Genomic DNA, 26,456 nt, shown 5'->3' with positions numbered 1-26,456 from the left:
ATGTGAGACGTAATCACAGATGACCGCGGATAGAGCCTCTCGTTGAAGGTTAATGACATGTTTTATTTCTGAAGCTTTCAGGGACAACAAAGGTTAATTACACCAGTCTTTGGCAATACATTACAGCCATAATCAACTCTAAAAGAAATTGATTGAGGGAGCTGACGGTCTATCCATGGTATAACGTGACTTTCACTTTATGTATTTTTCGTTTTTTCATTGAAAATTGTACAGCAAGTGCGTTACAAATGACATAGAAACGCACGACAACAGTAATATGTTTATGAGGGTTAGACATCCAGGTAAACAATGTTCAGGTACAATTCAATCTCTACAACCGGATAAAAAAGGAAATTTACTTCCGGACGTTTCGAGTGACATCCATCAATCTTCTTCATTGTCACTTGAATGAACTGGCAGAACAATTAAATACAAATACAGATAACTAGAACAACTGGCTGAACCACTGACTCCTGACAACAGTGGTTTTAACTATTTCCACCACTACGAGTCTGAGAATCATTAAATTGCACGTTGATATCATTTTTAGCTCGTCACCGAGATTAATCCTGCATTTGATGGGCACAGTAAAGGAAATACATATCCCTTGTGTATTACGATTATTATCTATTTTATGGTATTATCATAACATGTTGCTGGCTACGTTCATTAAAATCCATACGAATGGCGAATTTCAAAGCTTTTATGAAATTGGGATACGAATTATGAGCTGTAAAAATGCTGAGAAACTTTGAAAATGAGGCCCAAATCTAGAAGAAAGACCACCTGCAAACACACTAGATCGTAGTCAAGAACACTCAGTCTGATACTACTAAAGACAAGCGTGTTCTTGATTGCAAATCGAAAGCAGTACTTAAAGAAGGACTCTCGTTGCACTTAGTGCACCATTGTGGCACTGCTGGGTTCATAGATAACGCAACAAATTTCAGAGATAAAGAACGAATTTTTTTTCCATTTTGTGTTTTTTTTTTGTCTTTTAAGACTTACTTTTACGTATTAAGCAATATCCAAATTATCAAAAATCGAAAATAACAAAACAGTACCGTAATGAACGAACCCCGCAGTGCAGCACCGGTGCCACACGTGCAGTGAGAGTCCACCTTAAGGTGAAGGCTACTATAAACGTGCACGTATGTATTTCGTCAATGACTTTGACTACCTCATCACAAAGGATCCTCCCTAGTGACCCCATGGACATCCTGTGATATTTTATTACATCCTCCTCCATGTTTAGTACGAGCATCCCAGTTGATCAGTCCGTCATGACAAAGATCGCCATGATGGATTGCCGCTGTGTACAGGGCCAACCCCACTAATTGACCCCTCACCCGACTATTGCTCCCATGTTTATAGGGTTGTATTACTGGGGGAACCGGGGACCGAGCCCGCTGTCAGGTCTTCTTCTGTTGACAGATCAATCACTTTACAAATAGAGTCAGTAAGAAGGGCTGTCTGTTAGAACTACAAAGTAGTTTCTATTCTTCTGCAGACACGCGAAGGAAGATACAGTAGACTTGTCAAATTGACATTGCAAGACAAAGGAAATGATAATTACAACTTTCCTTCTGTATTGCACTTCATGAGTTTCTAAACTAACCCTTTGCCTTGACAATCAGAATATTATGGATTGCCCTATTAAGAAAGTAAAACATTAATTTTTAGCACTTGACCATTACTACATGCCCATTGGCACACTCTTACAGACGATTTTTTCTTCTTTTTTTGTGTCTTGCACCCTGTCAACTAAGCCCTTTCTTGCTTGTTTAGCTATCTTCAGCTGTTTAGCTAATGTAGTTGGACCAAGCGTGATGATACATAAAATGAGGTATCCGCCAGTGATGTCCATGCTTACCTTCTGTGACCGAGCGGTCATCAAGGCCACGGCCAATCTTACCCTGGTCATGATTACCCGTCCTCAGTACTTACACAGACAGGAAGTAATAACCGACAGTGCTCCTGTAGTTAAGCAACGTCGGTCAGCAAGGCAATCAGAGATGGCGGACATCATCTTCATTATCCATCTTTCCAGTATTACCGACAAAAGAGTGGTACTGATGACGTATGCCTAAGCTATGTACTGTACGCCGCTGCCATGAACGTTAGACATACATGTAGTAAAAAACACAATTGGGAAGTTACTAAGAAAAGTGAATAGAAGATCTAGCTGCTTTTTTTTAACTTCTTTGTCTTTACAAATAGTCTATATTGCATCTGGAACTAGCGCGTTGTTCAGTGCACCTGCCTCTCCGATGAACAAGTCGCTGTATATTGACAAATATTAAACTACAAACTGCCTTAGGATGGGTAGAAGACCCTTTGTTAAGCCATTTCTACTGGAATGATTGCACCAGTCTTCTCTAAAAGCCAGGCTACCGTAGTTGTAAATGAATGATGCACATTATTCATGGTATCAGATTGAAGAAGAAAAATCATTGCAGTCCTTTCAGACTATCAAATAGGAGGACTGTAGATCTTATCGATGAATGCAATCATGACTTCCTCCAAATAACGGTATGACCGACTGAGCACCATATGTCACGTACCCTCCTCTGACTGTAGATCTTATCCACGAATATAACCCTGACGTATTCTTAGCAATAGTAAGATCAACTGTACACAATATCTCATGCCCCTCTCCTGAAGTTCCTGGTCACGTCAGATACTAACCACATCGATTTTACAGAGCAGTGAACTTCTCGAGCATAAATCACTCCCAGAGCCGATCGGCAATCGAGGACAAACTGCTGGAAACTCATTTTTCCACGTACGTCCGAACTCGATAGTAATTATCCCTACAATTAACCAGTAGTCGGTACTTCATTACTTTCATTGGAAGTGATGTCTGGTCGATTATGTGGGAGTTCTCATTGTGACGACTGCATGTTAAAGTGTCCATTGTGTCTCTACAACTCCACGTTGAGACTTAACATAATATCACATTGTTGCTTTCAGGCTATAATTGTGTCTATTATCTGGTTTCGCTGTAATATACCATACACCATATATGTGCCAATAATATATAGAGAATATAGTAGATATCAAATGAAAGGCACAATGTAAAACCTGGTTTTACAACATAATACCAAGTATCAAATACGTGTAGAATTATTACTTTATGATACAAAAAGTACCAGTTGCATATATAGTAAATACGTTACAGAACCACGTGGGCAGCCTCAAGGGTGCAGTGTATACAGAAAACGGATCTAGCGAGACACGGAAGATGCCTTTACAGCGGAAAATGGTGGTGACTGTGCAAGTATCGGCATGTGGAGTGATTTCCAAACCATTTGCCTCCCTACAGTTCCACCAAACTGTCCCATCGGGACATCTGGTCACTGGGCGATTATGCAGAGTACGCCCATTCCCTGGTTGTACCAGACGCCCCCATTATGATGTCTGAATCCCAAATCATTACAAACAATAAACCTTCTAAATGGGCGTCTGGATGGTGGTGATGGGAGCAAATTGAGTGGATGGTTTACTCTTTTTCTTTGAGAGGGTACATAATGTGCATGTCCGTGATTTCAGCAAGGGAAAGGAAGATGTTCGCCATTTCGTAATAAACTCCTGATCATCAATATATGAATATCTAAATTTTGCGACTGAGGAAGATTTCTTGAAGAGTAATCGGAAATTGAATTTTCATTGAGGTCGCCGAAGAGTTGTATAGCTTACATAACATGGCCAACAAGTAGTGTTAGTGTTTAACTTCAATTTTGTGCAGTTAACCAACGAATTCCTGTGCAAACGACGTAAAGGTACGAGGAAACTTTCATTGCCCAATGTGTTTTGTATGAAGCAGCTTTTCCTTTGGCATGGAGCGTTTGGGACATCAAATGCCTCACTTTTCAAGATTGTCAGTTTCTATGGATTCACTTAAAGATTTATAATATATTGATGACAAAATAAGCGCATCCTCTGCACAAACACTTATTGAAACCAGAGACGCAATACATCAAACATTCCGATTGCCCCAGATCTGTTCACCCATATCAGTGCAGCTATATTTCAGAGCGGTGTAAACTCTTAGATGTAGCTTTGATGGTGAACTGACGCGAAACTAGAACGTATAAAGAATTTGTTCCTATAGTCCAGCGACATAGCTAAAATTATGCAAATTTGTCTTAACGCCCCAAATTTGGCACCCATGCAGTTGAATGTTTTTCTAAAATAGATATATAAGGTATAGTGCCACGTCATGAGATGTTCATCAAACGTCTTGTAAGACGTAAAGATGCCTGGTGCTGGAAAGAGACGGAAAAATCCATTAAGGTTCTCATAAGATTTACAGCGAAATATAAGAAAGCGGTCGTAAGACGTAAGAAGGCAATCACGGACAATGTAGACGTCGATATTTCCCGAACGAGGTCCTCGTCCGGGGGGCACCCAAATTGTTTCTGGAGATGGAAGTTACACCCTCAGATGTGGTGGACCGGAAATTTGGTCTATTTTTGTCCAACCGCAAGGGAGTGTCTGAAATGAACCCCAGCGATTGGACTACATTTATCACCTTTCTTTAGACTAGGAGTTATAAAACACAATGTAAAACGCGTGCAGTATACTTTTTAGTACATAAAACCCAAATTTCTATATACATATATATGTATTAATCTTTTTAGTGTTACTACCACTTCTGAAACCAGACGTAATGTCAACCAGCTGGTACATAAAAACTCCATACTATATTGATGCCAAATCAAATCAAATCTACCATTCAGTCAGGTGTATGTCGTAAGCAATCAAGGAATGTGTGGATCCAAATGTGATTCTTTTGCCAATCGACAGTCTCTGTAAGATCATCAAGAGGTTGAAATTGACGGTGTGAGGTATCTTATATCATCGATGTCCATATGTTTTATGACACATAGTCAGTGAGGGGTGTTAGCGCTATGCAAATGACAGTTTTGTTTTCATAGGGGAGAATATACCATAGGTGAATGTGTTGGTGGTATGCAATACTATTTTAGTGCTTTCAGGGAAGTGGTGTGTACATATACTGTCACTAAGTGCATTGGCGATGTCTAAACATATTTCCTGTGTTTCAGAGACAGGAAATGCACCGTGAGTGAGAGGTGTTGGCGGTTCATCACGGCCTCCCACACGTCAGGCTACACGCTGTCACATCAGATCCTATGGACCATCCTGGGAGAACACGTCAGTACATCTTTTATTTTACTTTTTACTTTTACTGGTAATTTTAAGGTGTGACACGAAGTCGTGTACAGTGCCTTTCCCAAGGGCACAAGATCGGAGACATGGCAGGTTTCGAACTCGAGTCCTCTTGGGCCTTAGCCCAAATCGCTGACAATTACACCACGCAATTCCACTATAACTACTTGTTATGATCATCTTAGTCTACATTTAATTCAGGATAATCACATTTCCAAACCGGGGCCCGAGCGGGCTGTTTTCACGTGTTTGTGGGAAAAAAAGAAATGTATACGTAAAAATGTACACAATGATGCCCGCGGCCTGTTCTCTTTACGTCTTGAGCAGTTTAGTGTCTTTGATATACTTTTCGTTCTTGAAAGCTGCCTGGCGGGCCCCGGTTTCTAAATATGACGTAGAAATTAGTCATTCCCTTCGATTTATAAAGTCCACTAATCTTTATTAGTCTCTTATCAGGTACACAAGATGCATTTTCGTGATAAATGGAACCATGCAATGACGAAATACTTGAATCAGCTATTGCCATCCACAAGCATATTACACCAATAATGTTTGATTTCATTTTTTTTATTCGCATAGGCGATAAGTCGCCTTAGACGTGCCACTCCAGTTCCGTATAGTAGATACATACCTGCGTAAGCTCAGACTGCAAGGTTTGATAGTCGTTTTTTAACTGAAGATCTCCGGACTTCTGGGTTGCCACATTTACTATTAATTAAATCTGAACTACTTGCCAGGTGGGCTGTATGGAGAACATAGACAAGTACGCCAGGAGGAGAGGGATGCTGGAGGGTACACAGGAACTTCGTCACAGGCACTGCAGTTCCGCACACCACCACATGGAGGCGCTCATGCACAGGGGAGCCGCACAGGCAGACCAGGACATGTTTCTGGAGACAAGTATGTACACTTTCTCCGTCTATCTACCGATTAAACAACCAATTAACCCATTTAATAAACAAATCATGTAATAAACGAATGGTGATATGGGATCATATTTAGATGTGACAAATTGGTGACATTTCCTTTGACTTACTAGGCCTATATATTAGTTTCTCTAACGAAACGCAGGGTACTAGACTAAGTATCAAGTCAAAGATCTGAAAAGATATGATAAGCAATGAAAATTTTAACATATGAATAGTAAGCACTAGGGGTGGGTATCGGTACAGTGTACCGGTACAAAACCGGTTTTTCTTATTGGACCGGTCCAGAAAATCGGACCTGAAAAAAATTAGGTAGACCGGATGTTGGACCGATTAGAAAATTAACAGATTATTTTAATCAGGTATTCACACGTTTTGGCGCTTGCAGGTGAAAGAAAATAACAAGAGTGAAGTAACGTTAGAGTAGAGTTTATGTTAATTTCTACCAAGTTTTACAGCCAATGGTAACGTACATGTGCAGTTAGCGTTGTAGGATTTTAAAACGCCAGTGTGAGTCTAATACCCCACCAAAAAGATTTCTTTGTAGTGAAATGGACCACTGGTATGAGTCATACTGCATCAGGTCCAGGTTCAGGTTCGGACCTGGACCTGATCCTTTGGACCTGAACCGGACCTGGACCTGAATTTTCTGTACCGGTACCCAGCCCTAGTAAGCACCAATGAAAATTATTAATCCTTATTCTCCAGCCAAAAATACCATCAATATAATATTGTCCAAACCCGATGTATTTCTTATATCTAGGTGTTTTATGTGGAATGCTGGGATATAGGGACTTCCTACGCGATGATTGGTTGAGGACGGTGTTGTCATGGCAACTTCCTTCTGGATGCTTCGGGTGAGGCTGTCACTAGACATTGTCGTTTTGTGCTTTCATGGGCAAATTCAGAAATGGTTTAAACTTCAAAAGTTCTATGATGACGATTAATAATTGTTCGATGACAACTTTTCTTGCAGGATCAGGCATACGCCGACTAGACGGAGGCTTCTGGGCGAAAAACTACTGCAACGTAAGTTCTATAAAACATCTAATAGACCACAATGAAGTTATGATACTGATAAGGAGCATTTCAATCCAGAAGGATTTTCCAATGGATAATTCATGAATGGATACATCAGCCGACCTTCTATAGAATAGCTTATTCCATCTATGTTCTTAGAAATAATTTGACGCTCACAAAACCCAAGTAGACCCACCCATGGCTGAGATTGCTAAACTTGATTATAGGTTCTTGAGCAGTTAGTAGAAGACTTTTCATGCGCTTGAGGCTAATGAGTACCTAATCATAAAATGTAAAGTAGTAAGTATCTATTACTAAAATGATATCTTAAGGAAAATAACACTCTCTTCTAAAGTGGAATGCCCTATTAATTCATAATTGAACTTTTGTTGTAGAACTTTTCAATAGAAGCCATCTATCTCCAAAACTTAAAACTGCAGCTTCAGTACTAATAGTTCACATTTTTACTGTTCACTTGAAGATGACTGCCTGTCTCACAAAAGCGGACTCGGGGCCGCCATGATGGGGATGTACGCGCGTTGCATGATGGACCCGACATGCAACTGGAGGAGTGAATCACGTGACTGAACGCAGGTTGTTGGTCACGATCATCCAAAGAAAATCCATGCACATTCAGTCCAGAAAGAATCAACAATTCTACCGTTAACAACAACACATTTACAAGATTTGAAACAAAATCTAACCTGGGAGCTCTGAGAAAACCGCACATACTTGCTTTGTGTTATGTGCACAATAGAGACTAATTGACAAGCTGTAATATATATTGTAAATACATTGTATATATCGGGGTTTCTCTTCCGGTAGTGTTATAGACTATATAGTGCCTTCTTCATAACACCAACACGCAAGAAAATTTGCCGAAGATTTTGTACACTGTAATAACATATCACAAGGAATGACGTTTTTGTTTCCTTTTGTTGCGTCATTTGTGTAGTTTATCTGCCTAATAATAAGTCATTTTTCTGCTGTATATAATGCAAACTTTAATGGGAATGTAACAATTTATTATTATTTTTTTTACATAATTGAAACAAAATTAAAATGTCATATGTGTGTACCAAGAGCTTTTCTGCATTCATTATTACCTTCATCAAAAATATAGGTATTGTGTTTGGTATCTATCTGTCTGTATGTTTGTCTGTGTGTCTGTGTGTGTTTCCGGATATTAGTAGTCAGCATAGCTTAAGAATCTGTGGATAAATTGTGATATATATTCCGTGTGTAGTTGCGTCTTTACTATGTGTAGATTTTAACGCGGCCTTTGCAAAATGGTAGTTAATCATATATTTTTCAATACATAAAAGCTTAAAGAATACAATTCAGCCACATTTTGACATAGCTAAAAATATGTGTATGAATTGAGATATATATATATATATATATATATATATATATATATATATATATATATATATACATATATATAAATTTGGTATAAAGTTCGGTCTTAACTATGTGTAGATGTTAATGTGGCCTTGGCAGAAGGGTATATATATTTTGTGATATATTCTTCAATAAATAAAAGCTTTAAAAAAAACAATTCGCCAACAGTCAATATCACAGAAAATTACCTCTGTGGCCCAGAGTTCAGGAAAATCTACACCGGGTCACTCCACTATCACCTGCTGTGGGTGGAATCGATTTGTGTAATAGATATATACATAATTTACTACGTATATTACAGCACAGTACGGCTGGTTGGGGGGATTGTCCGGTTGGATGGGTGTGACATATCTGGTGAGAGTATGAGAGTTGAAACTTTTACACTTAGGTTAGACTGGACCATGGATGTATTGTCCTTGCATGAGTCCAATAGGATGTAAAGGCAAGGCAATTTAAGCTCGGGTGAATGTGTGTGTGTGTGTGTGTGTGTGAGAGAGAGAGAGAGAGAGTGCGTATGTGTGTGTGTGTGTGTGTGTGTGTGTGTGTGTGCATGTGTGTGTGTGTATTTGTGTTTGCGAGGAGTGTGTGTATGTATGCGAGGAGTGTGTGGGTGTGGGTGTGAGAGAGAGAGAAATATCAATATATTTTTTAGATTTTATCAGGGGAAGTGTACGTGTTAGAAAAGGCTCTGCTTGAGTATTTACGTGTGTATGTATGTATGAATGTATGTATGTGTACGTCTCCATTTAAAAACATCCCTTGGTAAGTGCACGTGTACCCTGGTCCTGTTTGGTTCAGGCCATCAGTTCCGCTTGTTTCCTCCGCACAACTTTGATCACTCAATTGTTCTGACCAGTACACATATTGAGGTCATGGCTTCAACGTCTCGGTCTAACTCGGGGTCAGTGATCTCTGACCTCGCGGGGTCAACGCGTCTGGAGGTCACAATGGAAAGTCAATACGATAAGATGGCGTTTCTATCTTGGCAATACGCAACAAACTGGCGAAAGTGCAAGTTGAAAGTTTGTCCTTTTGGACAGCACAATTTTTCGAGTATATTTGCTGTTTTTATTAAGTTTCGCAGACATAGTTATAAAATGTACTGTCACTGCTATTTTGTGTCGACAGGCGGCGCTTTTAAACAAGTAAACCTTACAGCGCTATTCCATAAGTAATATATCGGTGTCGCCTGTGTTGATAGTAAAATGGTATGAAACTATAATTTAACTAGAGTTCGGCGACCTCATACCTCCATGAAAATTCAGAGCTTTCGTAAATTTCATACAATTGACTAACACATTAACATAATTTATGCATGGTTTTGTTCATCATTGACTAACGTACGCATGTTACAATTATAAAATTCCCATTATTGATCATAAAGCGGTTTTGAATTTTTACATAAATTATGCAAATAAGTTCCTCATTACCATATTTGGTATCTGCTTATATTACACCTATCATAATTAACATGTGTTACGTGTATTGAGGTCCAGTTATTGAAAACAATGGAACTATACAATTTCCTCATGAATTATGCAAATTAAGTCCTCATTTGCATAACATGCATATCATTATGAACATCTTTGCCTAAGCTACCTGCATGCCTAAAATGCAGCCAATCCGTCGTTCCTTTCTGCAGTTATCCGCTTTGGAGTGTCTTGACAAAATCGCCCCTGCAGTTCCACAATTGAATGTTAGGGGACTGAAACTTGCCTCACTTTTTTATGACGCTAAAAGATATCTACCAACCTTAATGTCACGACCATATCACGTCAGTGACAAGAGATACATTGAAAAAACTGCTATGATAGAATATTCTCATTAATTATGCAAATGTATTCCTGATTTGCATAATTAGTATCTTATCTTGTACAACATTGTCTAAGGTACCTACATACCAAAAATCATGAAAATCCGTTGTTCCCTTCTTGAGTTATCCTCGTCAGAAGTTTTTGACAAAAATGCCCCTGCTATCCCCAAACTAGACGCTAGGGGGCCCAAACTTATGTCATTTCTTCCTGAGCACAAGAGCTATCCAACACTCAAAAATCGTGACCATAGCATGTTCAGAACACCGAGATAGCAAAACCGGAAGTTGCGCTGCAGTACCAAGGGGAGTTGCTAGGGGCCCCAAAATCTAATCATTTCCAGCTTTCGTCACACACTACCAACACACCAAGTATGAAACCAATCCACCCAGCCGTTCTTGAGTTATCTTGTTTACACACACACACACACACACACACACACACACACACACACACAAATACACACACAAACGCGGGGTAAAATATAACCTCCATGACATTTCATGGAGGTAATGAAGCCAAACTATATCAACCGGCAATATAAATGTAAAATCTGACCGTATATATCAATGCAGGCATTAAGCTAAAATAGATTTTCATTGCTTGCTAATTGTTGCCATATTCAGCACCAAGGACAGGCCCATTAGGAGGCTATGGCTATGGCGACATGATGACATTTTGTATTCACACAGGATATTCTATAATTGCCTTACGTTCCACATAGAGCATATGCTTTCGAAAGACTTCTATCATGATCGTGAATAAATAAAGTCTCGCACAAACTAAGAGAGTCTGTGATGCTTGTACACTTTTACCACATTACTATCTATGTAAATTAAACGTCCTTTTATTTACAGTACATGGGAATAGTTATAACATGTGTTAGATTGCACATAGTTTATGAGGAAAGTTTTATTCCCAAACTCTCCCATTTTGGCTTTTTTACGGACGCCAGCAGTATTCAACCATCATTCCGGCACAGAAGTCAATATTATCATACCGAGTTGACTGTTAGTCATTTTCATTGATTTCTTCAGCGCCATAATTACTTTATATCTGGATTATTGCACACGCTAGGCAATACTGTGATGTGAGCGTTATTAGACAGGAATTCCCTGGTCAGGTCCCATGTCAAATTTAGAGGGTCCCTGCGAGACAGGGAGGAATCGGAACGGGACAATCAAAATCGTTTGACGTCTTTATGTAATCAAAATTGGACTTTGATGTGTTCTTTGTGATATTGTGATTCAACCAAGAAAATTTAAGAAAATGGTGGTTGGAATTTCTGTGATAATCAAGTGCAATTGTTATTTGTTTTGTAAAGGTATTAGTGCACTGCAATTCATTTGCACATTTTACAATAATGTTGAATATTACTTTCGGCATGTCTTCGCCGAACTTTTTCAAAGAAGTCCATATGTTATCATAGGAAACAACTTGAATACGAAAATACTTTCCATAGCCTTTGCTGTGAAACGTGTTACTATTAATTCTATGTCTATTACAGCATGAGCATGTCATTTATGTATCAGTAGTCTATTGTTGATCACGTACAACGTTATGTGTGCATATACTTATATTTATTTATTTTCACAGAAGGGAAACAAATCGTTTCTAATTTGCTCAGTTTCTTCTCCTTCCTGTTCCCCACCGAACAGAAAAGGTCACTTAACTGGACCTGGTTGCTGCTACTAAACGTAGAGGCAGGCAAGGTTTTTGATTACATTATGTAGCAAGTACAGGGCAGAACTAGAGGTGCTGATCACCATGTATATGCCATGCTTTGTACCTTGTGCAGTTGTTGCGCAATGAACGTGCTATAGTGAGAAAAGACAGAGCACAGATTAGTTTGAAACCAGGTAATGGTAAATATCATTCATTTTTTTCTGAAAATATTGCCTTTCAAGTTTAACTTAGCGCGGCAATACGGCGGCAACTTGACCATAAAACTTGTTCTCCGCAGAAACCGCCGCAGGCGTGCCGTCCGTTACCCTGGTAACGACCATGGGGGACATGTTTACGGTTATGACGCGGTAGGGGCAGTACGTACGCACCGCAGATAAGGACCCGGGGACTTTCTTCTTTTTTTGCTCGTATTTCTGTTGCTTGTGCAGATAGAAAGATAGAACTCTATTACACGACAACAGTAAAGGATACATGTGTGGCAACTTGTACATACAAAACAGTTTAACTTCATGAGTTGCTAATATCTTAAAATTCTCAGAAACTAATCTATTTTGCGAATAGTAATAGTATAGACAGTCGAGCTAGCGGCATGTGCTGCTTCCGGACAGTATGATATTGCCTCTTTTTTAAGTCATATAAACTGACCGACGTAGGCAGATAGATTAACAGTACATGACAGATAAGAACCCGAAGACTTTCTTCTCTTCTGCTCGTATTTTCTCTCTATATATAGCTTGTGAACGAATGTTGTGCTCTGTTATGAGCAGATGAAAGGCGGTAGTAAATTACAGTGGTGGTGTGAATTTTTATTACAGTTATCAGACTTCAGACATGGTAAATATGCGAAGGTTTTCTGACTTTGAAGTTGATAAACTCGATTTTCTACTTTTCCGTAGAGGAAACAGAGCACACTATATTCAATAACAGCTGAATAAATATATCAAGTCGTGGATACTTTAGATATCCCCATGTTATTGTGTGTTAGCCTGATATACGGACCCGAAGAATATGTTGTACTCTGAAAAGAATTTATATCGTTCTACTTTGTTTCTCATTTTTCAACAACAAATAGAAGTTCAAAACAAGACCGAGTCCTGATAGAACATGTCTTTGTAATCCTAAAGGCGAGAAAATAGAACATTCTTCAGGGGTTTAGTAAAGTAGGCTACTTTTCTAGGTCGGGGATTTCCCTGGGTCTTAAAGTATTAGCTTTATATACAGACATAAAACAACATGAAAGACGAGGAAAAATCTAGTTTAATCTACAAATAGCTTTTTGTGGTTCAGTGAGTTAGCATGGTCTTCATTATAAGGATTCGTGGTTGTTAGTCTCTAAATTGAATCAGTCAGTGCCTAACCAAAATGTGACAACTTTATTAGTCCTGCATGGAGTGTATGTAAATCTTTCATGCTGAATCAATGTACTGGTAAGTATAAAATGCCCACTCGAATGCATAATTGAGATATGTATCTACATGAGAGCATTCTAGCTAGTTGTGACAAACGAGTGAGAACAGTTTATAAAAAGCCAAAGGAGTGACACTTTTTGTCTCCTTACGTGTGAGTAGACCATAGTTAACCTGACCGAATGATCAGCGTAAAATATAAAAGTCTCACGTGGAACGAGAACAGTTTATGGAAGTCAGAGTGACACTTTTTGTATTCTTACGTGTGTAAGATGACAAAAGTATAGTAAATAGCAAACTTACAAGTAAACCGAATAACCAACGTAACATATAAAATTCTCACGTGGCATTACAGATACCATGTACCTGAACAAAGAAACGTTGATTAAAAGACGACAACAGAAAGCTCAACGTTATCTGCCGTGCGTAGCGTGTGTTTAGTACAGTAAACCTGTCACCCGGAATCGCCGAGGTAACATATAACAGCCCCTGAAGAGATAGAACCGACGTTTGTTTTACAGTCCTTATTTGTAACGGCCGGTTTAAATACGAGCTGGGACGTTTATCGCATGTCCCCGCTCCTCGCCAAGTACCGTTAAATCACGTCCTATCTTATCATGTTTCGCATCTTCTTCCCATAACATCTCATACACTCTCTTTGCACTAAGACGGCGCTCTCGCTACGCTCTCACTGCGACCTAGATAGGATACGAGTATGTGTAATCATTGCTTTCATACTGGGTATATCATACAAAATGTAAAAGTGTGACTGAGAAGACAACAACAAAATCCGCTTCTTTTCTATACAATTCGTTGAGCGACATGTCAAATTTTAGGTCGCAGAGAGAGCGCAGTGCAATCGCCGTCTAGTAGAAAGAGGGCCTTACGGAGACCATAAACAGAGAGCCGGGCCATATACATGTCCCCATGGCCATCTCTGAGGCGAGCTCGTCTGCGTGTTTCCGTAGTAATTTGTGCTCGCTACGAGCAGTGAAGAATGGAGAGATTAACGTCCTTAGACAAGCGTGTAACTCTCCACACAGCATCTTCCGAGGAACAGGCGTACGGTTTCTTAAGAAAGTTACAAGACGTCTTTTATGACTGTTCTTCTAAGGAATACGTACACCCAGGGGTTGTCCGTCTGTGCCAAGGAAATGGTGGTGACGTCATGGCACGTAATCCTTGGGTATTACACGGACTCTTTAATGCAATCTTGAGGTATTACAGTTGACCAAAATTGTAGCTGCGGACCTTATCTCACTCAAACACCACGATTTAGAACCTGTGCTACGAGTTCCGTTTTCTGTACTAGAAACATGAAATATTGTTTCAGTGTCGACAATGTTTCAAAACATATTCATCTTTCCATTCCTCTTTGTTTCTTCCTCTTTTTCTTCCTTTTCTTCTATTTATCTCTTGAATCAAATCAAGTCTCTTACTTACTCTTCTTACCTTAATATCTTACTTCCTCCTTCTTATTCCTCCTTTCTTTCCTTCTTTCCTTTATTCATTTCAAATAAATCGAAAACTTGTGACATCTGGAGGTCAGATGACAGCAGATATTGAGTCTGAGCTCGCCTTTTCCTCATCCAACTTGTCCCGTAGGGCTCAATGCTAAAACCCGCAGTGGAATGAACCTGCCATCGGTCAAATGTGTCTTCTGATGTACAAGTATTGAAGTTTAAACATTTACTCCTAACTGTAATCACTATTGGCGTTTAATGTGAATGTAGGAACCATGAATGCCATCCAAAGTAATTTCTTATTCCTACAATGTATTAAAAACAGAATCGTTGACGTCCCTCTTGACTTGAATATAAGAATTTTGTTTACTCATTCATGTTTTCGTTACTTGATACGAAAGTAGGTCCAGCAACCGGTTAGGTTTAGTATGACAAAACTTTAAAAATGACAAAACTTTGCCTGACCAACTTTTGCCTCAATATATGAAAGTCTTTTTCTTGATTCCTGCATCCCTGTCCTCATTCCTTCCTGAGGAGACGTATTTCAATCGACATTGTGTCTGACTCGGTAAGACCAGGGGTTCATCGGGACTTACCGGCTGATCCGCTGTGAAATGAAACGTCCACGGGTCAGCTCCTCTCATGTGTCTGACATGTAGTGAATTTTCGTCAAGTTTGACCCTTAACAGAACATATAACCCTTTTTCGCATTTCCGGTCATGACAAAGTCTGTCTTTTGCCTTTACAACGATATGCATATTTGAATGAGACATCCATTCATATAAAAAATTGTATAATCTATAGTACTCCAGTGTTCCTTCCTTATTTCCTTTCTCTTGCATCTGCCATTTCGTATTTTCGTGGATTCGTGGATTCCTGTAGTCATTGAGTCTGGCTTAGACTTTGCCCTAGGCTGATTCCCATTGTCTCGAAGGGTTTTGCGGTTGAATCGCCATGAAATGAAGATGCAAAGGGTCGGTCTCTGTCATAGGTCTGACATGTGGTGTATTTTGCCCCCTCCACATAAAGTCGTCTTTCCATTTCCTTGTGTGCGAAAAGACTTCCTTCACCTAAAAGTTTTTTGCTTGAATATATTTCAAGACAGTCAACGATCCAACCATTGACTATTATGATCTTATTTACCTTTTATCCTTCCATCTGTCATTCCTACCTTCTTAACTTCCATTTTCCTTCCTTCTTTTCTTACAAAAAAAAAGCTTCATTGCACGACAATTATAAATGACATCATGTTTGGCAACTAGTACATACAAAACAGTTGAGCCATATGAGTTGCCAATATCTAACAGTTGTAAGGAACTAATCTATTAAATGTATCATTAATTTCTGTCGTGGTTTAACAATATTTGTATCAGACTGAAAATTTGGCCGACCCTGATTCCAAAAGTCTACGGCTGATCCGCTGTGAAATGACCTTTAAAAGTCTCTCATTATTTCCTGCCTCCCTTTCCTTTCTTACATGTGCCATTACGTTTAGCAGTTTCTAACGTTGACCCATCCTGATTATTACTGTGCCTCAGGACTTACGGTTGATCCGCTGTGAAATGAAACTGCCACAGGTCTGGCCCTGTCATACTTGTGTCATGTGGTGTGTGTTTCACCTTTATATATTATTTATAAACCTTCTTCGCATTTCCTGCTGTGTCCAAAGTCTGCCATTGACATTCGCACAAGTTCGATATGTCTGTATGAAGACAGTTAACCATTCAACCATCACTTTGTATGACCTAGTTTTCCTTTCTTTTTTACTCCCTTTGTTCCTTCCTTCCTTCTATCCTATCTTCCTTCCGTCCCTCCCTTATTGCCCTTAATATTTCCACGAAATGACGATGACAGGGTCTCTGTCTTACTTGTATCATATCGTGTTTTAAAACTTAACATATCATTTATAAGTCTTCTCCTGCTGTATGATGCCTCCGACCTTTAATTAGTATAATCTAGTTTTTCAGTGTGCTTTCATAATTTCTTCCTTCCCTTCTTCCTTCCTTCCTTCCATCTTTCCTTCCTCTCTTTCATGTGCTATCCCTTCTGAATTGTTTCAAGAAAATTGACTTTGATCATTCGACCCATTCTGATCTATACTGTCTCACATGACTTACTGGTTGTATCGTCGTGAAATGGCGCTGCCAGAGGTCGCTCTCTGTCATACCTGTGTCATGTGGTGTGTTTTGGTCAATTTATACCAAATTATAGATCATTTATAACTTTTCTGCGCATTTCCAGGTTTGCAAAATACCTCCGACCTTCGTTTAGATTACCCAAATGTCAAAAGAGCTGCCATCTATTCAACCATTGATTAGTCTATTTATTTCCCTGTGACTTTCTCCCTTCCTTTCTTCCGTGTATCATGTCTTTTTGTCGTGAATCAAGAGCATTAGCTTTGATCACTCGACCCTTCCTGCTTCATGTCATACTGCCTTTCATTGCTTGCTGGTTGAATCGCCGTGAAATGACGATGCCACGGGTCGCTCTCTATCATACCTGTGTCGTTTGAGGTATCATGTCTGCTCTGAACCATGCTGCACCAGTGCCCGCTCATCATTGGCCTTCTGATGGTGAGATTTGTGACGACTACACATGGAAGCGATGGAGCAAAACGTTATGATGTCGTACATGACAATTGTAGTAAAAGGCAAATTGTCATAGATTTGCCAGACCACAGAGGGTAAGAATGTTGACTTTTCTGTTGAGGATAAAAGAAGGGCGAAGTAAAACGCATGGAAATTGGAAATCGACAACGCTGGGTAACACCGAGCTAGCAGACTGTGAAAATGTAGTGAAATGTGGCCTCCGATTATGTACCGTTGCCAACATGGTATTTACGAGGTCGTTTTTCTTTTCTATTGGAGTCTGGCACGTAACTAAGACCCTCTAATTAACATTCAAATATAACTCTACTTTAATGGAAAGTGTTACTGATACGACACTAGTACTACTCTAACACGGGGAGTGTAAATCGTGTTGGCAACATTTAGTCAGTATAACATTTTAGCCCGGTGTTGGAGACTCTTGCCCAAACACTTTGGCTCCGATGCCGTTCAAGGTTCAGCTGGCAGAACACAGGTTCCCAATCACGGACACACTGGCGGCAAATTACCCTCCGCCCGACCAGAAAACTGCAAGACTGGCTATACAAACCTACTTGCCAAGTAGATGTTGGACTTTTGTCGTTTTTATCGGGCTTTCTATTGTGTGCTGATTTTTTTTTCAAACTCAGAAGAGTTTTGCTGGAAGACATAAAGAAAACAGTACAGAGTAGAAATGCCGAGAAAGACGACTAAAACACGTCAGAAACACCCAGAGCCTCATCTTGTAGAGTAATACAGACGGAATGGACTGGATGTCAAGCTGTTTTAGGTACAGATACAAAGTATATACAATCTAGGTTTTTTCTAAGGCTTTTTATTGTTATTCATTTGAGCAACGCTTGGGTGGTCAAAGTCTGCACTAGCTTTGCAGACTGTCTACATGATAAACACAATCATATGGCGCTGTAATATATTGTGATAAAAAAGAATGTCGACCACAAAATCATATGTCCAATTTGTTGTGCAACTTTAGTTACGCAGACTTATTTTCAAACTTTACAAAGCCTAGTTGAATAAAATGTGTTAAACCAAAAATAGTTACTCAAGCAACTGGATGTGGCTTTTCAAAATCATATCCAGTTGCTTGAGTAACTTCTTTTGGCGTGTCTTATTACCCGTATGTCTAATCTACATCGACGTAAAATGTTTAAAATATAATCGTCATTGTTACAAACGTCAAGAAGTTTAAGAGAAGGCCACTTATTAAAAAATATCAGCTTGCAACATTTATCATCAAATACGACAGAGGCCTATTGAAATAGCTTTAAAGCCTGGAGCAGGATATGTAGAACGCCTCAGTGATGTAACTCCGCCCCGAGCCTACAAACTTATGTCACGATGAAGACTCGTTATTTCAGTGGATTAATACACGTGTAGATAAAGATACGGCTTCCCTGCCAAACGTTACAGATAATGTCTCCCCTATGTGCATGAATGTCGCAGTCAGTTCAACATACGCTATAACACATCATATGTTGGTAAAGCATGCAGAGCTTTAGGGCGAAATCAAATTCTAAATCTGTTCCGCGTTTAAAGTTTTTATAAGTCTGATTTTGTCATACATCATTCCGTTGGTATAAATTGCAGTATATCTTGCATACGTACCAATATAGTAAGCCTCAAATGATAAACAGAAACCGTGACACTTCGAGTAGAAGTACCACCACGGTGTCACACTGGAAAGGTTCAAGTAATATATGGGGACGTCTTATGGGAAATAAAATACGCCACTCAATTGCAAGACGATGTTCTGTTACTTGTAACTTATAACAAAAGCCTTGAACCGTTTGACTTCAGGAGCTGATGTGTCCTTTATACACGAGTTCCTGACGTTTAGAAAAGACAAGGTGGCATATCAGGGGCACTTGTAAGAGACACAGATTGAACCCTATAAGGGTAGAGACTCGCTGACATTTTCTTTGACCAAAGTATGAGTATGAAAACCTACCGGAAGCACACTATCTGTGATATCAAGACTTTGGTTAAAACTTATTCTCCAAGCAGAGGTTGGGTCGCGGAAATAGTGGCTGGGTTTTTGACCGGCTCGCTCCCCTCCCGGCCATTAATATTTTCGAGACGCAACCTCTGCTTGGAGAATACTATAAGTTAAAGTATACGAAAACCTATGAAAGCGCTCTGGATAGCAACAAAAGATCGCACGGTCTAGCACAACTTGTTCTACACGTGATTCTAAGTGCTATCCAAGCAGAGGTTGTTGGGGAAAATCGTGACCTTTCCTTATGTGCCGACCAGCCTCCTCACCCAAAAAATACGGCAAATACGGAAAAGGTCACGATTTTTTTCCCACCAACCTCTCCTTGGAGAGTAATTCTAAGAAACTTTAGTTCTGGTAATTTGGAGACTTTCTCGGCATGGAATGACGGATTGTAAATTAATTTCAATAGACCAAAGCATGAACACGACGACCCACGGGGAACTCACTACCTGTGATATCAAGACTTTGGTTAAAAGGTACAAGAACAATGACAGCGCTCTACATAGCAACAGAAGATCACTAGGACAACTTCTAAGAAACTTTAGTTCTAGTAATTTGGAGACTTCCTCGGCACGGAATGACGGATTGTAAAATCGATCCCGCTCCAGAGAGTCCTAATTAGCGATAAGTCATCAGCCCACTCGAATGTCTGATTCCAGAAATAGTCGATAACGTAATCTCACTTCGATATACTTTAATTACCGGTCTTCACGGAGCCTAACGGTGTTCACAGTTCAGTACAACATAGAGCCAATTAATAGTGCTTTTTACTACATTGTAGCTGAACGACAGACAACATACTTTTCACCGACTTTTCAGCCAGTATATTATTCTAACAGCTTTAATCACCAAGTCTCATAAACATGTATCGGTGAACGCAGATATTGTTAGCTGTATATTGTCCAGTTACCAGAGCAGGCCCTTAATAATAGCCTCCGGCTAGTTGGGCAGCCCTGGCTGTATTTCTCTGTATAAAGCCAAATGAGTGAAATCAAATCACACACAAAAAAACATCCACACACACATCCACACACAGGCACAGAGAGAGAGAGAGAGAGGGAGAGAGAGAGAGAGAGAGAGAGAGAGAGAGGTGAGAGAGAGAGAGGGGGAAGAGAGAGAGAGAGAGTTACTTCATGACGATTTCGAGGTTTAAAGTGCAGTGATGATCAGATCATAACAGAGGTTGATGTTAAATGCACTAGTGAGGTTAGGTGAATAGAGGCATACGGTGTTAAAACGCACTGTTTGGGTTATACCGCCCCTTGCGGGATGACATACCCTTTCTTCTTTCTGAATACAAGACGGGGATTGCAATAGGTCTATCGTCCGGGGGAAAGCAAGTCACCGTGTGGATGATACAAGATGGAGGTACGTCAGGCTTTCATCCGGGTGATTTGATCTTTGCCTAGTTAGTCCTTAATTACTACAGCCAAGACAGCCTTACCATGTACACAGCTGTAGCATAAATCGTCTATTCTTCTTCACAGGACAACTTCAGACGACTTATCACCAGCTAACTTTAGACTGCACAAATTTCTTAACAACGCCATTCAAAGTGTGTGACCTTGTCCACATTTGTGGAACACGCCGTCAATTCATACCTGCTGCATTCATTTACTCAGATACAGAAAGCATCATAGCAAGCAAAAGTGAAGTGACCCAAGACTAGAAGACTTAAATAATAGTGATAACTTTACAATGATTGTTCAAGGAAGAAGCATAACATCTACTAATATATACATACTGTTCCATAAGGCTAATCTAATTAATACAAGAGTGCATAGTATTGGATGAGATCTGTCTGTTACAATCAACTGGGTAATTTTCATCATCTAGACAATCTTTAATATATTTTCCTATATATACCACGCAGGGGTTGTCACATGTCATAATGCACTAAGATTTACTATGCAAGTCCATTACAAACAATGAAACCACTGAAGGGAGAGATTCCACAAAACCCTTGACATGAACGGAGTAACATGTAAATTTTGCAAGTTTGCAAATTTACCGCTATTAATCCTGTAACCAATAAAATGATTTTCAACTAAACACAACATCCGGGTGGTAATATTTGAGTCTTCTGACTTTAAGACTTTCTGACCTTTATAGCAGCGTTGGAAAATACCCTCATTGGAAATTGTTGCTCTTGATGATGATTATTTGTATTGCATGTTCATGCCTGTAGGCTAAATGTACAAATGAACACATGTGGTATAATGGATGAAAAGGACAAAACCTAAACTTATACAGTAATTTAACCCTATTCAGACCGGGCTTTTTTGGTCATCCCTGGACCGGGGGGGGGGGTGCTTTTGAGGCCCTCCACTTCTAAGTCCTATAACTCTATCACGACGTGCCGTAGGGCCACCAATTTTTTAGGACATGATGCCGACATAATATCTGACAAGTCTTTGACGTTTGACGTTACGTTGACGTAAGATGACGTAATTATGACGTCATCAATTTGATAATGATGGCCGGACCCATGGAAAAAGGGTATTCTCAGAAAAATTCAAGTTATGCTACGAAAATGTAACAACAAGTCCAGATAACAGAATATTAATGCTTATTACGACTTGCGTTGCCAATAGCAACATCAATGACGTCAAAATGACGTCATAAATTGACGTCATGCACATCTAAGATACCAGTTTGGCTCCGCCATATTATATCCACCACCTGGAATTTTTAAAAATACTTTTTTTGCAACAAATAATCACAAAGGGCAATGGAAATAGACTAAATTCATTCATTTAGATGGTTTCTGATGAAAAAATACCAGGTAGTTACACATTTTATGAGACAATTAGCTTGTTATTCTTGATCTGGCCATACGGTCCGCCATCTTGGATTTTGGGCTGGTGACGTCATCAAATTAGCATAATTTATGCATATATAATTATGAAAGATATGCTTAATAATATAAGATTTTACTTATGTAACAAAATAGCAGTAGTATAGCAAATAAATGTGGAAAATACATTGTTAGAACCAAAAATAGTGATTTTTGGCAAAACTGCCTGTCAACAAACGGTTGCCATGGCAACACGAAAAAATGGATTTTTTTTTCAAACTTCGTGAAATTGTTGCCAACAATATTTCAGGAAAACTCACCAAATTTAGTGGCTCTAGCGTAAGCCGTTCTGGCGTTATAGGACATCGAAGTTGGCGCGGGCCTCAAAAGCCCCCACCCCACCCGGTCTGAATAGGGTTAAAACTAGACTAGATGACAAATGAACACAAAGATAACGTTTTTTTTTTTAAACATCATAGTACTGTGATTAAAAAAGTGTGGTCCGCATCATGTAACTACAGTCTCATTTTGAATCGATAAGTTTGTAATCACCTTGTGAACATATTGGGTTATCAGTGCGAGTCGTAATCGATAAGTTTCACCAAAGGCAGTAATGTTATCATCTAATGACAATGACAGACGACATGTGCGGGGTGAGAAGTGTATGATTAATTACTCACAAAATCATCCTATAAACTTTCGCCCGGGAAGACATCGGTTGTGTGCATCAGGGATCTAGGTTGCTGATCTAGATGTTTAAAGTAATTAATCATCATAAATTTGATTTAGCCCTCTGCAAGGAGCAAGCTAGGCATAAACAAACGAACAAAACGAGAAACAAACTTTAAACAAAGTTTTTTTGATGACTTTTCTGCCACAGATTTTACATGCCTTTTCTGCTACAGAAAAAAGTTAAATGTTAATTTACTAAGTCGTATTTGAATTCACATTTTTGCATGGTCGCCGCAATTCACTTACAAAAGCCCCTTTATGACATTCAAAGTATGTCAACAACAATAATGTTTTAGATTATCATGGAAGCTCATCCGTGTTAGTAGTCATATTATAAAGATAAATATTCTTCCAACACAAAGTACACAGGGATCAAATTTTCAACCACCACTGTCGCCTTCTTCAGGATCAATACTGATGACCAATAACTCTCGAGAATTACAGACACGTGATCTTAGTAACACATGATCTTCCGGATACGTGTCGTCAGCGATTGGTCAAACGTGCCCGGAAGTATATAACGCCCACCGTCTTTATAAAGCACACCGTTCTGATGCAATAACGTTTAGATATTGCAAAACTTAACAGAAAGAACCAGAACCAACCCTTTCCCCTGCCCCTGCCGCAATCCCATCCATTCGGTGCGTGAGTTGATATGACTGTATAATAACGCGATGATGATGTCTAAAGGGAAATCCCCGCCGCTATCTGCGCCGCTCGACACGTGTTCTCAGGAGCGCGGGAACGAGGAAAGATTGTGCCGGCAGATTCTTCTTCCTTATGATACGCGTGGCAGCGATACATTTGTCAGATCAACTGTGAATGGACCGACATTATAACAGATTGTGGAGCATAAGGTCTTCAATCTTCTTCTACCTTATGTTTATGTCAGAAATGCACTCGGCATGGGATCGTTATAGAAATTATTTTAATTTTATACGCTGTATCCGTAGTTTTCGTATTCAGAGTAAAGCTCTTAAAAGCAAGTTCTCGATGAGTCCTCTGGCCCTCTCAATTCAATATGACCCGAAGACTGTAGTGAATGACCTTTGGTGTAAAGGGGAAAATTTGTCGGGTAATCTACATCGTCCCCCGTCTCGGTTAGGGGTTGATGGCTGATCGCTTCTGACTAAAACAAAGGCGCTTGAAGTGATTAACCATTGAAGTAGGGCATAATGAAGACTAAATTCAATCTTGGAATACACGAAAAAAACTATGATTGTTCAAAAATATTCTAAAGTTACGACAGTGAAAAAAAGGTGGTTGTTAGTTCGCGGTAGCACCATACACTTTAGACTCTTACTGCCGGTGGTTTTAAGTTCGCGGTGAAGCGAATACCGCAAAAACTGCGAAAGTTTCTACATTTACAGCTACTGTACTAATTTGACATTGCTCAATACTTCAAGCAAATTAAAAATAGATGTCTCAAAAATTGTTGAAGACGTTGTTGTTACGTCTCGGTTATTAGTTAGGCTCCAGCACTGTATCTAGGGTAATTGAAAAGCCTGTTCATTTTTCGTACAATGACACGCCATTTGTAACGATGACAGTTCCCGGGACGAGCAGGGTGGGTGATTGTGGAGGCGGGGTCCCACGTGAGAACTGATAAATGTCTCTGCCACTAGGAAAGGAAAGGAAGAGATGGAAAGTACGGGGTAATAAAAAAACACATCAAAGGACACGAGAGGGAAATACCAAATAAAGACGGACGTATACTATAGATAGGAGTAATGAAAGATAAGGTGGACCTAGCTGTCAAGGTTTGGATGTAGAAATAGTTCTTAGGCCCCCATTTCACTAGCACGGTGACCTTGATCGGGCTTAAGGATTCGACAGTGTGGTTGGCGAATTTTATAGATAAAAGAGGAATAACTTTACAGTTTGATTTGATTGATTTGATTTGATTTGAAATTGCAAACAGTACAATACAAGTGGGTCACAGGCAGCAGTATGCTGGTGTTGTGGCCCACACATGAATACATACATAGCAATTGGTACATTGGGTTAAACGTTAACTAAATATCAAAATACATTCATTAAATACAATTTGTTTTGTTGTCTTTTCATTCATAATTTCCATTTTTAATGTTATTCCCACTATAAATAGAATGATAAAATAGTACAATCTACGTCGCAGTGCGGTCTCTGTCTAGTGGACAGGAGGCCTTAGAATGATGAGTTACATTCAATGTACATAGTACAAAGTATGGCCTTAGGCATACAGAACTTGGTCACGTACTAAAACCAATAAAGTCCGAATGTGCTAAACTGCACTTTTCCTTTTCTTTAGATCCCCTACATTGTCGATTAAAAGGTTGCATTGGAAATGCTTCTATAGGAAGTAACCTGTTTGACAGACTAAATTTGTGTGGATATGGCTGATAACATGTGGGAAGATGTCAGCTGACAATGTTCAAACATAAGTCTGACCCTTTAGTAATTACGTCACAGCCTTTGCAATTGGGTCAAAGGTCAACGAAACTCCTGTGCTTAGTAAAATTAACGATGTTAGTATTTATTCAACCCCCATTCCTTGTCGTTAAGACAAAGATGTTATACCCTCCTTGGTTCGACAATGTCATTGTTTTGTGCATTGGACCGTAAGGACAGTAGCATGTCCCCTCTTTCCAAGTTATTGAGATTGGTGCATTCACACATATAAAGCACGTACCTTTTTCACAGGCATGCAGCAAATGTTGGTTATGTTTCGTTGAGTTAACGGCTATTCATCTGTAAGCCATGCGTGTCTTTTCTAGGCTGACACGGATCACTTATTGGTTGATGCGTTTCCATTTGCCCTCCATGCACACAGTCTTGAAAGTTTATTTCATTAACTTCTAAAAGCTTCTGACATTTCTACTTCCTTACGTCAGCACATCTATGCATGATGCCATTGCGAACTAAATTCAGTTCTGTGTACCTGTATCTGGTTGCGACCGAAATATAGATGGGTGTAACTCTTGATTTCAAAATTGAAATATCTTATACTAAGCAAAACAATCGCTTTTATCTATGAAACTCCCTATGCGATTAGGGCCCTATGCAATTAGCGAGAACGCCGCACCAAAGAAATGGAAGTGTAATCTTGTAATCTAGAATGACGACAAACACAATATTGCCCTTCCTACAGTCTTGAACGTTTATTTTATCAATTTCTAAAAGCTTCTGGCATATTTACTTCCTCACGTCAACACATCCATGCACGATGCCATTGCGAACTAAATCTAGTTTTGTGTGCCTTTAGCCCCACTGCGACCGAAATTGAAATTTGTTTAGCTCTTGGCTTCACGATTGGAATATCAACGCGTGGAAAAATCGAGTTTATCTATGAAACTCTTTGAGCGATCTGTTACATTTATGTATTTGCTTACCGGCATTGCCATTCTTCAGTGTATTTCACCTAGTCTGGATGTCAG

At 39.5% G+C, this 26,456-nt stretch overlaps 1 protein-coding gene across 1 annotated transcript in view; it reads left to right on the top strand.

Annotated features, from left to right (window-relative positions):
• LOC118421884 (UPF0764 protein C16orf89 homolog) overlaps positions 1 to 5,789 on the top strand; it is a 29,037-nt gene extending 23,248 nt beyond the window's left edge. The window contains exons 3-4 of the mRNA XM_035829390.1: positions 5,070 to 5,182; positions 5,773 to 5,789. Of these exons, the coding sequence (XP_035685283.1) occupies positions 5,070 to 5,182; positions 5,773 to 5,789 (130 nt within the window). The remainder of the gene's footprint in view (positions 1 to 5,069; positions 5,183 to 5,772) is intronic.
• Positions 5,790 to 26,456: the final 20,667 nt, after the last annotated feature.

Source organism: Branchiostoma floridae, chromosome 8, assembly GCF_000003815.2.
Source record: "Branchiostoma floridae strain S238N-H82 chromosome 8, Bfl_VNyyK, whole genome shotgun sequence".
Classification (NCBI taxonomy): domain Eukaryota; kingdom Metazoa; phylum Chordata; class Leptocardii; order Amphioxiformes; family Branchiostomatidae; genus Branchiostoma; species Branchiostoma floridae.
The sequence above is the reverse complement of the archived record's forward strand: the minus strand, read 5'-3'. Positions and strand labels throughout refer to the sequence as shown.